The sequence below is a fragment of the Lactuca saligna genome, chromosome 2 (assembly GCF_052625555.1).
Source record: "Lactuca saligna cultivar CGN05327 chromosome 2, ASM5262555v1, whole genome shotgun sequence".
Classification (NCBI taxonomy): domain Eukaryota; kingdom Viridiplantae; phylum Streptophyta; class Magnoliopsida; order Asterales; family Asteraceae; genus Lactuca; species Lactuca saligna.
The window spans coordinates 125,264,309-125,274,861 of record NC_136418.1 but is presented as its reverse complement, the minus strand read 5'-3'; the positions used below and the strand labels follow the sequence as shown (position 1 = coordinate 125,274,861).

The window sequence follows — 10,553 nt, the reverse complement described above, 5'->3', positions numbered from 1 at the left end:
GCTGGGTTGATCGCGATGGACAAAGATGATTATAGTGGAGGTCGACTCCTCAAAGATTATTCAGATTCATCACGGATGAGAGGACCCAAGGATGTTGGTGAGGGTGGCAGTAGTCGATGATATTAGGGTTTGTGTGGCCAAATGAAATTAGATTAAGGAAATATAAAGGGGAAGAGAAAGGCATCGCGCGGGGAATGAAATTTTGGAATGAGCTTCAGTCCGGGAATAAAAATAAAGAGGGAACTCAATCCAAAACCACATCAAAAAATGCATTTGCTATTCCTATAGTTTTGCAAAACGGCATCAAAAAATACATTTATTAGTGCGATTTTTAAAAGTAGTATCAAAAAATGCATTCATTAGTGCTTTTTAAGAAAACATCATCAAAAAATACATTTATTATTAGTGCGGTTTTAGAAAATAGCATCAAAAAATATATTTATTAGTACGATTTTGAAAAACAGCATCAAAAAATGCATTTATTAGTGTTTTTAAAGAAAATAACATCAAAAAATACATTTGTTAGTGCGATTCCTTGATTTATTAATGCTAAAGTGTTTTAATGGTGCGGTCGTAGGGTAAAACGTACCGCACAAAAAAAAAAAAAAAACTCATCGCATTAAAAAATACGTTTTGTACTAAACATTTAGTGGTTTTTTTTTTTTTTTTTTTTCGTGGGAAAGGGGTGAAAGTTACAACTCTATTATTTTAGCATCGAACAAAATGTCGTTTCTAAAAAAATCTTACTTTACCGATGATATTTTTGAGAATTTTTATAAAAGAACTGGGATCTTTCCTTCCAAAGTTCAATAATATAAGAAACTAATTTATCAACGAAATAGTTGTTGAAAAATTAGGGTGCCTTTTATGGCAAGTCGTCGATAAAATAATTATTTAACTATGAAAGTCAGGAATTCTTTATTATTAGCAATCTTTCTATATAAATATTAAATCAACATAAAATTATTATATGCGTCGTTCTCTATTCTTATTCCAGCCGGCAATTTGTTTTCGTGGAAAAAAGAGAGAAAATTGCAAGTTTGCAACCCCTTAAGTCAAAGGTCTAACCATGAATTAAATTTCTCCATTAAATAATCAAACCGAGATGGCACATTTCAGCACACAAATTCAATTGTTCTTGATTATTGTATATTTGTATCCCTTCCTTATATTTTCTCCCTTGATGCTTCCTATCAAAATGAAGCAGTTTCAACTTTTGCATTTACTTATCCTGATTTCGTTAACAACATTCACAAAAGCGCAGAATCACATCCAGACGAAATGCAACAATGTTTGTGGCAGTGTCACCATCGATTTCCCATTCGGAATTGGAAGAAATTGTGCTCTTAACGAATGGTTCAAGATTGATTGCAACTCCTCGACACCATATCTACGTGCACTCAACAACGTGGAGGTGTTGGAGGTAACATCAAGTCGACAAACAGTCGTTGTTAATGTCTCCACAATTCCCGATTGCAAGAATCCAATCCAGAACAGCAGCCTTGACCTAAGACGAACTCCCTTCCGCTATTCCAGAAGCGATAACGTATTCGTTGTTGAGGGGTGTGGGAATGCTGACATCATCACCAAGAATGGAACTATTGTCGGTGGTTGCTCAACGACTTGTAGAACAACCACCAACACTGTTAGTGACTTAAACAACTGCTTTGGCGTTGGTTGTTGCCAAACAACAATTGCTCAAGATCTCGAGTCGTTTACCTTAAACCGAACTGGCTTGGAAAGGCAAGATGGAGATGGAACCTCCTGTGTGTCAGCTTTCTTAGCGCATAAGTTTTTCATCACCGGAATATATTCAAGCCAATCTATGGTTGGTGACCATACTTTTGTTCCGGTTTCACTTTCATGGTGGAATGGAAATCGTACTCCAATAGGATGCAACCAGACGTGTGGAGATGTCTCGATTCCATACCCATTAGGGATTGGAAGGAGGTGTTCGGGGAACGAATGGTTCAATGTTCATTGCAACTCCTCCAAACCTTATCTTTCTTCATTCAACAACGTGGAGGTGTCGAGTGTAAACATGGAAAGATTAATTGTCGTTGTTAAGATCCCCATGAAAGTTTCGGATTGTGAGAATCCACTCCAGAATAGTAGTATTGACCTAAACTCAAGTCCATTTCATTTATCTAGGTTCGATAACTTATTCGTTGTTGAGGGGTGTGGGAATGCTGCTATTATGGAGAACGGGAGTATTGTCTCTGGTTGTTCAACGACTTGTGGGAATGGCACTGTTATTGATAGAAACAAGTGCTTTGGCGTTGGTTGTTGCCAAACTACTATTCCTCATACTCTCACGTCGTTTACGTTGAATCTAAGAGGCTTGAAAAGACATGCTGGAAATGGAAGCTGTGGGTCTGCTTTCTTGGTGGATAAGAATTCATACATGGAAGGAGGATTTTCCGGTGAATCTACTTTGGATGACCGGATTTTTGTCCCACTAGCACTTTCATGGCGCTACGTTTACGAAGTTGACCCAGATGAACAAAAATGCAGAGCGTGTGAAGCTAAAGGTGGGTTTTGTTACCATGAAGGTGGCTTGGGCTCGAATATGAGTTGTCGTTATGAAAGCAAAATTTCACTGAGTATCATTCTAGGTAAGCTATTTCTCATGTTCTCTTTTTTCAAGAAAAATTAAATGTTAAATATACTCTAATAAAAATTTGTTTTTGAAGCAAACGTCATATTTCGTATTGGCGTTATATTATCAAATTATGTAGCTACAAAAATAAAATACAATGTAATTATGATAATCTAAATATGCATATTTAACCAATTAGATTAATTATTACAAAATAATAATGTTTCTTAATTTAAATATACAATATCATTAGGATGATAAAATGAAATGTTACTAAGATGCGAAGTTAGAAAGTAAGACTATGAGAGATTGTTGAGGTGATTGATATTACTAGTAATGATGAGTTATGCATTGTACAATATTGTTGAATGTTTTAATTTTCCTATGTTAAGTTTTTGTATTATCATTTCCTTTTTCAGGTGTTAGCATAAGCATTGGGCTACTATTGATAATACTGATGAGCTATGCATTATACAAACTAATCAAGAAAACTAAAGCCAAGAGAAGGAAAAAAAGATTTTTTAAACGTAATGGTGGTATACTTCTTAAACAACAACAAGCAACAGATATTCGTTTAGTTGATAAAACCATTCTTTTCACCTCTAACGAATTGAATAAGGCCACTGACAATTTCAATGAGAATAGAATTCTTGGTCGAGGAGCTCAAGGTACAGTGTATAAAGGCATGTTATCTGATGGACGGATTGTAGCAATCAAGAAATCAATGGTGGTTGACGAAAGCCAACTAGAACAGTTCATCAATGAGGTCGTCATTCTTTCGCAAGTAAGCCATAGAAATGTGGTCAAACTATTGGGATGTTGTTTAGAGACCGAAGTTCCATTGCTTGTCTCAGAGTTCATATCAAATGGTACATTGCATGACCTTATTCATGATGAAATCGGTGAGTTCTTAATATCTTTAAATATGAGGTTACAAATCGCTATAGAGGTTGCAAGAGCACTTTCTTACTTACATTCAGCAACCTCTTTTTCCATATACCATAGGGACATAAAAACAACTAACATACTTTTAGATGAAAAATATAGAGCCAAAGTTTCTGACTTTGGAACTTCAAGGTTTGTATCAGTTGATCAAACTCACTTGACTACCTTAGTCAAAGGGACAATTGGTTACTTGGATCCAGAGTACTTCCAATCGAGCCAGTTCACTGAAAAGAGTGATGTATATAGTTTTGGAGTTGTTTTGTTAGAACTCTTAACAAGGGAAAAGCCAATTTCCTTAACTAGATTTGGTGAAAATAGAAATTTAGCTAAACACTTTATGTTAGCCATGGAAGAAGGTCGAGTGATGTCTATTTTGGATGAAATGGTTGTTAAGGAGGGTTCTAGGATTGAACTGATGGCCGTAGCTAACTTGGCAATGCGATGTTTGAATTTCAATGGTAGAAATAGGCCAACAATGAAAGAAGTTGCCACCGAGTTAGAAGGCATCATATTGTCACATGTACCTTCCACAATCGAACCTACTTTTAGACATGTGAAGAATTATGAGGAGGTAGAACTTACATATGGCGAGTCAACATCAACATCAATAACATTTGATCATAACCATTGTCAATGAATATTTGGTAAATCATAAGTTTTGTAATTAAGTCTTAGTTTTTGTTGTTATAATTTCCTTTTGATGAATAATGTAACAACAATACTTTTATCTTTTCAAAATTTACCATGGTTGTACCATTACTATGAAAATCGATCACAATAAAGTATGGTTTAAAAAAAACCTGTCGTTTCTTTATTAGAGTTTGTTATTATTTGGTATTACAGAAATAATATCAACAATCGTAGTAAAAGAGAAAGAATTAAACCACTTGAAGACTTCGCTAAGCCTTATATAAGCATTTTCTATCAACATCTCTCTAAGGTTTACTTTAATACACGAGTACATAGCACATTTAAATATAACACACAATTTGAAAAGACTTATGAGCTACATCGGTTTTTGTTGGATTAGGTGTCTAAACCCATAACTATAATTGATATGTACTTGACCCTATAATAGCATGGTCCATTTCGGGTTGCCTTCACCAGAACAATTTGACAAAATGGATATTTGAGAAAGAGGTTAATTTGTGATTTATTAATATATTATAAGAATAATATATTAATTGAGAAATCATATTATTTAATTAGTATTGGCCAAGAATTAATATGGACTTAATTTAGTAATCAAAAGAGACTGATTAAATATACAGGGACTGATTATGTAAATCAGTAAAACATATGGTTTAGGCTAATGATCCATGATTGGTTTGTGTTTGACTAAGCTTATGTAAAAGTCCATTAAGTGATAATCCAAATCAATTGTTGGGTCATAAGCTTAAGTGTAAGAATTAGGGTTACAAAAGACTCTTGGTGTGACTACCGTCAATTTCCGGTTAAGTCAAAGTCAACTGAAGTCAACAAATCAAACCGGTCAACTCCACAAAAACCCTTGCGTACTAGAGTTTACGTTATGTAAATTCTAAACAACTCGCTATTCTAATGAGAGATAATAAATCGAAAAGTGTATACGTCTAGATCTCCTTAACCTAAAACTGTGGTACGTGGCGAGCCAAACCGATAAAACAATGTTGCATACTCATCGGGAGTGTGTAAGACCCTTAAACAAGGCTTAACAGGGTTTACGGACCTTGCACTGCGAAGCCGGACACTCAAAAAGGTCACAAATGAAACCTCTCTTAACGTTGTCACTCTATCTCTCTCAAATATCTCTTTGTATGAGAAATCTCTCCAAGAATGTTAAATCTCTCCCAAATCTCTCCAAGTATGTGAAATCTCTCTCAAATCTCTCTCATAAGTTCCCGTAACTTTTTGGAATCATTCGGGTCATTCCAACCCTTAACCGGGTCAAAAACGGCTCAAAATGGAGTGAAAACGAGTAAAATAAGCTTTAGGACCTGAAACCCCTCTTAGGGCCGAAAGTCCTCTTAGGAACCGAAATTCCTCCTAGGACCGAAAGCCTAAGCAACCGAGACTTAGCAGCTGAGGAGAGAAGCCTCTCGGACCGAAAGTAAGGAGAGAAGCCTCTCGGACCGAAAGTAAGGAGAGAAGCCTCTCGGACCGAAAGTAAGAAGAGAAGCCTCTTGGACCGAAACTAAGGAGAGAAGCCTCTCGGACCGAAAGTAAGGAGAGAAGCCTCTCGGTCTCTGCTCCTCCTTCTCGGCCTCGCCTCTCGGTCTCTGCCCCCTCCTCTCGGTTCCTTGCCCCTCTCGGTTCTACCCCTCTCTCCTCTCGGTTCTAGCATCAGAAGACCGAACCTCGGCCAGATTTCGGAATTTTGTCACTTTTAGCCCATTTTTGATATTTTTAACATTTTAAGCCCGTTTTTAATTATTTTAATGCGGGATTTTCACCCAAAATCATATTTTAACATAATAAACCATATATATTCACAATTTAATCATATTTTCATAAAAATATTTATTTAAATAATAAAAGCAAGTGGGTAAAGTACAAAGAGGTGGAGTGTTGACATTGCTTTACCTTATGACACAAGCAACCACTCCCACACCCACTCTATGACCAGCCACACCTCCCCACCTTACCTAGGTCACATCAATGTCCTTTCCACTCAATTTTCACTCTTTCCCATGTTTTTGAGAGCTGGACATTCATCCTCTCTCCTCACTTCCCTCATTTTCCCTCCTTTCACCAAAAAGATCAAACTCTTTTATCACTCACTTCCTCTCTCTAGAATTCGAGATTCAAGGGCTGATCTTGGGTTTTTCCACCACATTTGATCTTCGAATCTTCAAGTGATTCTTCAAGTGTTCTTGGGTTGAACACTTCTCTTCTTCAACACTTATCTACTGAAATCATTCAAGGTGAGTTCATACCCCTACATTTTAATGTTTTCTCAAGTTTTTAAGGGGGGGGGGGGGGGGGGGGAATACAAGTTAAAACACCAAGAACATAACTATGCTTTTCTAACAACATTCATCAGAAAAGTTCAACTCCATTCACGGACTGTTTTGGACAACTTAAACATTTTAGTTTTCAAAACTGTTTTAGGTGCAAGTATTTCCACTTCTTAGCTTTAAAATGACTACTTGAACATCTCCACACAATTTTTCTACAATTTATGGTGATTTTTACAAAACAGCCTATCTTTTCAAACACAAATCCGGACCAGTCTGTGAATATGAGCATTTTAATACAAGTTAAAGGCTTCCAAAAATCATGATAAAAATTATGAGTAAACTAGACACATTTTGGGAACTCTCAGAATTTACGGATCTAGTTTTCGACTTCGTATGATTTTTCTATGATTTTTCCAAAACAGTGCAGAATAGTTAAAGTTAGCTAACAGCATATAAATATCATAACACTTTGTATTATGTTGAGCAAAGTGTATAATCATAAGTTCTAATTATTGAATGTGTTTCCTTTTTAGTTTATCATCATAAACTGAAACTAAGTCATTCATGATAAAATTATTCATTCATTTTAGAACACGTATATTAAACTATAAAAAGTATAGTTTGATGGATTCATAACAATAATGCATTTTCATAAAAGAGTTCTTACATATTATAAACATTTTAGATAAACTATAATAGGTATAGTTTATGATACATCACTTAACAAACACGTACAAAAAGGGTATATCCATACAGAAAAGATTTACATTCACACACATTACACGTAAACTTGTTAACCTAAATTGTGAGACATTCTCTTCCCGTACGTCCGAGTGCGGGATATAATTCCTGGTAGTTATAATCAGAGTCTCCTGGAAGGAGAACGTGATACTTGTATATAGATCTATATTGGGTTTGACACCCCACACCTTGCTGCTAGCTACAGTGGGACCTGCAGGTCTACGAGTGACAAATGTCATTTCAGTTTCGCGATGCCTGAGAAACGTCGTAGCAGGTTCATTCAGTCATATTATGATTATAGCGACTCACATAGGGATATAACGATCCATAAAGTTTACGGGATTTTCATAAAACCTAAATGGGTTTTATGACGATTTAAAATCACATTTTATCTCAATAAGTACAGATAATACTGTACACTTTCGGTTTTGGTAATTATGATTACACATCATTTGAAACCACATTTATACCTTTACGTATGACCAATACTTGTTATTTCTCAGTTCTGGGATTTAGGACTACATATACATAAAGTATTAACAAAGATAAGAATCTACGGGAACTTTATTTAATTCAAGCGCGTTTTATTTCGATTTAAACACATACCATTTTCTATTACTAAGGGAGGTTACTTATACATTTTAGTCTTCGGTTATAAGACTACATTACACAGATTTTAAAGAAAATATCGGATTTTCTGGATACAATTTGATTTGTTTAATGATTTCTTGCAAAACAATTTATCAATTTACTCAAAATAATTAATCAATTATCTTATAAGGAAACAATTATCTTATTAATTGATAAATATCTTCAATTAGATCAAGAATATACTCATATATATCATAAAATCGGATTTATATTGATCTAATATGATAAAGGCAAGTATTTCAAATATAAACAACAAGAAATCCCGAAAATAGCTCCATCTGACGCTCGAACTCGCCGAGTACCCCCATGGACTCGTCGAGTCCACAGTGGGGCTCGCCGAGTCCATCATGCAGAACCACAAAAAAATGATTTTTTTCAACATACAAGGCATCAATACAATAGAAACCAATCTAGGATCTGATACCACTGATGGGTTTTGGTCATAAGACATCTTATGTCCTCATACAAACCCTAATGCTTGGATCTAGGTTTCTCTATTGTACATGCTTTGAATCCAAGACTATAAACCCTAATTCTAGCATTCAAGTAATCATATTAATATGTAATTAGGTTTAAGATCATACCTTGATTGTTATGTAGTAATAACTGTTGGATTAATGTCTAAGTCCATAACTATAATTGGTAAGACTTGACCCGACCCGGCATGGTCCATTTGGGTTGCATGGCATCATGCACTTGGATAGACTATAATGAGAGAAATAAGACACTTATGGTTATTAATATATTATAAGTTCTAGTATATTAATAATAAGAATAATAAGATTATTTAATTAGTATTGATCAAGAATTAATCTAGGATTAATTAAGTGATCAAAAGAAGACTAATTAAATATATGGGTTGATTGTGTAAATCATCCATACTTATATAGTGGGCTAATGCTCCATGGATTATCTAGTTGGGCCAAAACCCATATGATGCTCCATGGATGCTCCATGGTGTATTTGAACCCATGGATCCAAGGAAATGGAAAGTCATGACAATTAGGGTTTACCCTAATTGTAACACTATATAAAGATATTATTCTTCCCAAAATCGGACACTAGATTATTCTAAAGAGGGCTAGCCGATTTCATGAAGTGTAGAATTCTCTCTAAGTTATTCCAAGTGTTTATGGTGTTGTGTGAACCATTTGAGGTGTCACACTTGAGGCACTAGGCACTCAAGCTTCATGAAGACAAGCACTATCAAAGAGGTATGTATTCTATCTTATTATATTGATAATATTGTATGCTAGATTAGGATAATACCTTGGATGTTCATATTTGCATGTATAATAGAGAAAACATAGATCCAAGGTATTTAGGGTTGCATGTACACTTAGGAGTGTTAGAATGCTCATAACCCAACAGTGGTATCAGAGCCTAGGCTTGTTTTCTTGTTATACCTGCAATAGAAGCTGAAAAATCGAGTTTTGATGCTGTCAGCCCAGCTGACTCGCCGAGTCCATGAAGGGACTCGACGAGTCCAAGGAAAAATGCATCCAACTCGCCGAGTTGTGTTCATGCACTCGACGAGTTGGACCCCAGACAGCATATCTTCGAGGTTTTTGGCTAGAAATGGACTAGGAACATTACCCTAAGTTGTTTTGAACTTATAAACTTGTTTTTAAATGTGGTAATGTTCATGCTAATCCATTTTTAAGATAATTGTCAATAGATTCATGTTTTGTATTAGTTTAAAGGTTAGACTAATTACATGAAAAAGTTTGATTTGAATTATCTTGTTCTTATGAGTTGCTTAGATTAATAGAAAAGTTGAGTGAAAAAGTTGTTTTCAATCCAAATTAATCTAAGAGTTGAGTATAAAATGTGTTTGTGTAACTTATCCTTAAGTTACATGAAGAGTCACATTAAAGACTCATAAAACTCATAAAGTTGGCAAAGGTTACAAAAAAGATGAAGAGTCTTGTCCTTAAGTTATGGAGGTTCAAGAGTCACTTCATTAATAAATAAATAAATAAAATATGTAACCTTAATTAATTCCATAAGTTATAAAATAAAGAAAAGATTAATTCTTTATTAGTTTAAAGTCTTCCATAATTTGTCCACAAGTTATGGAACTTGAAGAGTTTTTGGATTAAAACTACTTTAAATACATAAGTTATGGAATTAATTAGTTTTGAATAGTTTCAAAACTTGCCCTCAAGTTTTGGAATTTGTAAAGTTTTCTCTTATGAATACTTTAATTCCAAGTTAGCCCTTAGAATTTTAAAAGTTAAAATTCAACCCTTATACTTTATAATATTATAAGTTAATAATATATATATATGTATAAGAGAAAAGTCGGTCTTACCGCTAGTACGCCTCATTCACGAAGCCGGTCTATAAGGTGGGTATAAGGTTGTTGCCTATAAAATGGCAACTTAATGGGTGTTCACTCTCACCCACCGCTTGCTTGACTGGTGGAGGGTCGTTAGCCGAACGGGTTTGACAGGACTATAATTCTCCCTTCATTAAAAGTATTAATGATAAATACTAAGTAACTAAACTCTTAATAATACCCAATCTTAGTTACTTAGGAAAATGTGAAGAAGGTGCTAATCCATGAAATTACACTTTGCACTTTGTTTGAGTCGGTTAGTGGAGCGCGTGTGGTTAACCGGCACACTAACTCGTATTTAACAAGGTAGGCAAAGGGTAACTTAATGTTTATCATA

At 34.9% G+C, this 10,553-nt stretch overlaps 1 protein-coding gene across 1 annotated transcript; it reads left to right on the top strand.

The window, feature by feature from the left end:
- The first annotated feature begins 1,038 nt into the window (after positions 1-1,038).
- Positions 1,039-4,312, top strand: LOC145031512 (wall-associated receptor kinase-like 6). Its single transcript, XM_078980083.1, has 2 exons — positions 1,039-2,615; positions 3,019-4,312. Exons 1-2 carry the CDS (start codon positions 1,106-1,108, stop codon positions 4,179-4,181), a joined length of 2,673 nt encoding a protein of 890 aa, XP_078836209.1. The 5' UTR covers positions 1,039-1,105; the 3' UTR covers positions 4,182-4,312.
- The last annotated feature ends 6,241 nt before the right edge of the window (positions 4,313-10,553 follow it).